The sequence below is a fragment of the Ursus maritimus genome, unplaced genomic scaffold (genome assembly GCF_017311325.1).
Source record: "Ursus maritimus isolate PB19 unplaced genomic scaffold, ASM1731132v1 scaffold_36, whole genome shotgun sequence".
Lineage (NCBI taxonomy): Eukaryota > Metazoa > Chordata > Mammalia > Carnivora > Ursidae > Ursus > Ursus maritimus.
In genome coordinates this window covers 10,555,814-10,559,735 of record NW_024426230.1, presented here as the reverse complement: position 1 = coordinate 10,559,735, position 3,922 = coordinate 10,555,814, and the positions used below count along the sequence as shown (strand labels likewise).

At 52.3% G+C, this 3,922-nt stretch overlaps 1 protein-coding gene across 1 annotated transcript in view; it reads left to right on the top strand.

The window, feature by feature from the left end:
• The first annotated feature begins 2,594 nt into the window (after positions 1-2,594).
• EGLN3 (egl-9 family hypoxia inducible factor 3) overlaps positions 2,595-3,922 on the top strand; it is a 29,173-nt gene continuing 27,845 nt past the window's right edge. Inside the window, exon 1 of the mRNA XM_040620821.1 lies at positions 2,595-3,264. Within this exon, the coding sequence (XP_040476755.1) occupies positions 2,908-3,264 (357 nt within the window). The 5' untranslated portion in view covers positions 2,595-2,907. The remainder of the gene's footprint in view (positions 3,265-3,922) is intronic.

The window sequence follows — 3,922 nt, the reverse complement described above, 5'->3', positions numbered from 1 at the left end:
GGCTCAGCCTCCAAGCCTGCACATGGCTCCAGCCTGTCTGCACCCCTCTGTGTAATCACACACTGTGCTTTTTGCCAGGCACACTATCTCAGGCTCCTTCACCAAGTGTGGTGATGGCAGCCCCAAGTGGATCGGAGGGACCTTGATTCATTAATAGGCGCCCTTGCTGAGCAGGAAGGGTGGCGAGGGATTGAATACCCTTCTAAACTGCCCACATTGTGCAACCAAATCATCTAGAATGGTTGAAGGCCGTCAGTCACCAGAACTTGTTCATAGACTATTGCTCTAGTTACAACTAGACTAGTTACAACTTTAAAACGATTGAAACATTAGTTGTCCAGTAAGCCAAATTTACCCAGTCCTGCGATTTAAAGTCCCGGGTTAATATGTTCATTCTGGGAGATGGGTACGCAATTTTCTGTATTTTGCTGACCGCCACTTCCCCACCTGCTGCTATAGATCTCCAGGCCTCTGTAAGTTCCCTCCTAGTTACTCCTATGAGTGTCAGGTGTATCTGCAGAGAAGTTTTCGCCAGAAAAATTTCAGCCAGCTACCAAGTATTATCTTTCCTCTTTTCATTCAAGGCTATCTAATTCTGAGGTCTACAATAGACCCCAAAGTGGCAAACGCTAAAAGCCGCGGCCTACCAGGGCCCCTATTCAGGCCACCTCAGACCATCTCTCTCCTGGTGATCCCATTATCCATCATGCCCCTGGAGGAGATCGCTGAATAGGCCAGAGCAGTTCCTGGCTACATGGGGGATCAAGCAGAGCTGGGAGAAGGGCCTTCCTCCCTTTCGGTATGGCATCTCCATTTCCCTCTTTGCCACAGACGAACAGTCAGTCCTTCAGCTTTTGCTTTAGGGCTCCTGCTCCCAGGACGTGAACACTTACCATGGCTGGATGGGGAGACAAAGCCAAGAGACAAATACCCTGCAGAATGCCTGACTGCCTCCTTCACTGGCCTCTGCGGTTTTATTCTGGACCAGCCTGATCTGCCAGACACTCTTCGAGTGACTTCTCTTTGGGGACGTTCCCCAGGTCCTCAAGCAAATAGACCCTTCTTGTAGCCTTTCAGACAAGTCCAGACATGCCCCAAACCCTCGTGGAGGCTGCCATGGCTCAGGGTTGCACACCAGGTTCCCAGGAACTATTTATTAGGCACATACTAGGTGCCAGGCGCTGGGGGGGTGGGGGGTGGTGTCCCAGGATGATGGGCTCCTGTCATCATGAAGCTGCTGTGGAAATTTGGACAACAGCGCCTTGAGGCTGGCCAAGTCAAGACTTTACCCCAGTTGCTGCGGCTCCTATTGAAGGGTTATGCTGACGGTGCCAACTAATCACCATGCTGGCAGAGAACCTCCTCTCAGGATAACAGAAGTTTCACCAAAGGTTTCTTACTGACCGCTCCTCTGGAACATTCCTCTGGTTCTTACTCCACCAAGTGCCCCTGTCTGTTTCTTTCCATTATGTAGCAGCAGCGCCTTGCCTATTCTACTCTTTGTTCTCGGCTTGGATTTCGCTGTCGCTTCCTTTCATATCTCTCCCCTAGCATGCAGAGCAGCGAGGGCTATTGGAAGGAGAGGAAAAGTGGAAAAGCTGTAGAGGATTGTGTACAAAATATACAATACCTGTAAAACTTGTACATTCTTTTGTTCAATTTAAATGAAGAACCTGAATGCAATCTAATGTAAAATTTAAAATATGGAAAATATGGAAATGACTTTGCATGCCATTTACGAATCTTTTTCCCTGATTCTAATCTCTGGGGTTCGGTAGGAAAGGGAATGAAAAAATCCATAAAGTAGTCAGCTTACCTTTGGATAACTAAAAAGTCTTTTAGGTGGTGTCCATCCCTCCTGTGTAAGTGTAGTTTCTTGTAGAAAAAGTGAGGTTGGAGACCTAGAATTTAGTCTGTCTTTTGGGGGATACACCTAGATGGCTGTTACATGAACATGTGATTAATTCTGAAGGCAGACTTTCAGAGCACCCTATTTGAGTAAGCAGCTTGAAAGAGAAGTCGATGAAAGCATCCAGCAAAGCAAAATACAGCATTTTCAGGGTTCAATCAGATAATATCCAGCAAGGGCTTTGGGGACACAGGGGTTAGGGAAATGTTTAATTTTAGTTAAAACTGAATTTCTCCTAATCTTTCAGTGGCTTGAGTTTCCTGACCTGGGTCAAACAGCAGAGGCAAAGGGAATAAGGAAAGGCACCAGGTAAAGCTAGACGCGATTACTGTTAAATACGCATACTCGTTTCGGAGTTTGTTAATCTGTTCGAGAGGTGACCAGCCCAGAACGTGGCCGTAAAGTGTGCTGATTTCATTTACATTTTCAGAGTTGGGATCCAGGTTTTCAAGTTTGTGATGGGATTTTATGCAAAACATATGTAAATCGATCGCAGTCTAAAAATTCCGTCTGTTCTCCAGCCCCTCCTCTAGTGACAAACAACCAAGGCTGGCGCCGGGCAGCGGTAGTCGGGGAGCCGGTGACGGGCCCGGGGAGGGCTGTCCCGGAGGCGGACCCGGGGCGGGGCCGGGGCGGGGCCCGTGACGCGCAGAGGCGGCCGGCTTGGGGGCTGGACCTCAGCCTCTCCCCGCCTGGGGCCGCCGCGGCACCAGTGGTGGCTCCGCATCTCCAAAAGGGGCCCTCCGACTCCTCACTGAGCCAGTCCGGCGCCGGGCCGTGGAGCCCCGCGCAACTCCCACTGGTCTCTGAAGGGCTCCTCCTCCCAGAGTTTCGAGCAACTTTCCCCTCTCCCTGGCGCGGCGGCGGCTCGGGGACGGTGGCCACCGCAGGTAGCTGAACCCCGGGCCACGCTCCCCGCGCCTCGGCTGCGCGCGCGCGTCGGTCGCTCCGGGTCTCAGTGCACGCTGGGGATCCCCGAGCTCGGCTCTGAGGGCGAGATGCCCCTGGGACACATCATGAGGCTGGATCTGGAGAAAATCGCCCTGGAGTACATCGTGCCCTGTCTGCACGAGGTCGGCTTCTGCTACCTGGACAACTTCCTCGGCGAGGTGGTGGGCGACTGCGTTCTGGAACGCGTCAAGCAGCTGCACTGCAACGGCGCCCTGCGGGACGGCCAGTTGGCTGGGCCGCGCGCCGGAGTCTCCAAGCGGCACCTGCGGGGCGACCAGATCACGTGGATCGGGGGCAACGAGGAGGGCTGCGAGGCCATCAGCTTCCTCCTGTCCCTCATCGACAGGCTTGTCCTGTACTGCGGGAGCCGGCTGGGCAAATACTACGTCAAGGAAAGGTCCAAGGTAGGACGCGCGCGGGCTCCCCGCCGCCGCTGTAGCCCGCGGGGACGGGGACTGGGGACAGTCGGAGCCCGTTGTCTGTTGCCTTCGCAGGGCTGCAAGTGAACTTTAGTTTTTCACCGAGAAGCGAGCAGTCGGTCTGGCTCCCCCTCCCCCACCCCTCCTCCGAGCTAAAATCCGTGCTAAGGGACTCAGGTGTATCATTACGATGACCTTCTGTTAACTGAAATAATGGGTCCGGTGGGTGGTACGAACCGGACAAGCTGTGGTTTTTCTTGGTCTGATTTTAATACGTGAAGGTTCTCAAACGTCCGGATGAGGGACAGGTTATTGGAAACATTGCGTATGATCTGAGACACGTGTGAATTCATGATATTAAATGGCCACTTTAAAGTCACCTATTGTACTTCGTTGTGTTCAGAGGCTATTCCTTAAAGAAAAAAAAAACACTCTTCAGGAATTCTGGAGACAGTTGTGATTTCTCAGTGTGGGATGCGGGGTGTGGGGTTTAGCAGGTGTGAAGAAAGTCTGACCTGTGAAAGAGTAAAGCTGCTTTTCACTTTTGAGCGGCACCCTTGGCTTGTTAGAGATTAGAAAATTCTCTCCCGGTGCTGAGCCCTACACCACCACCTTCCCTTTCCTAGCTATCAGACCCACTAAA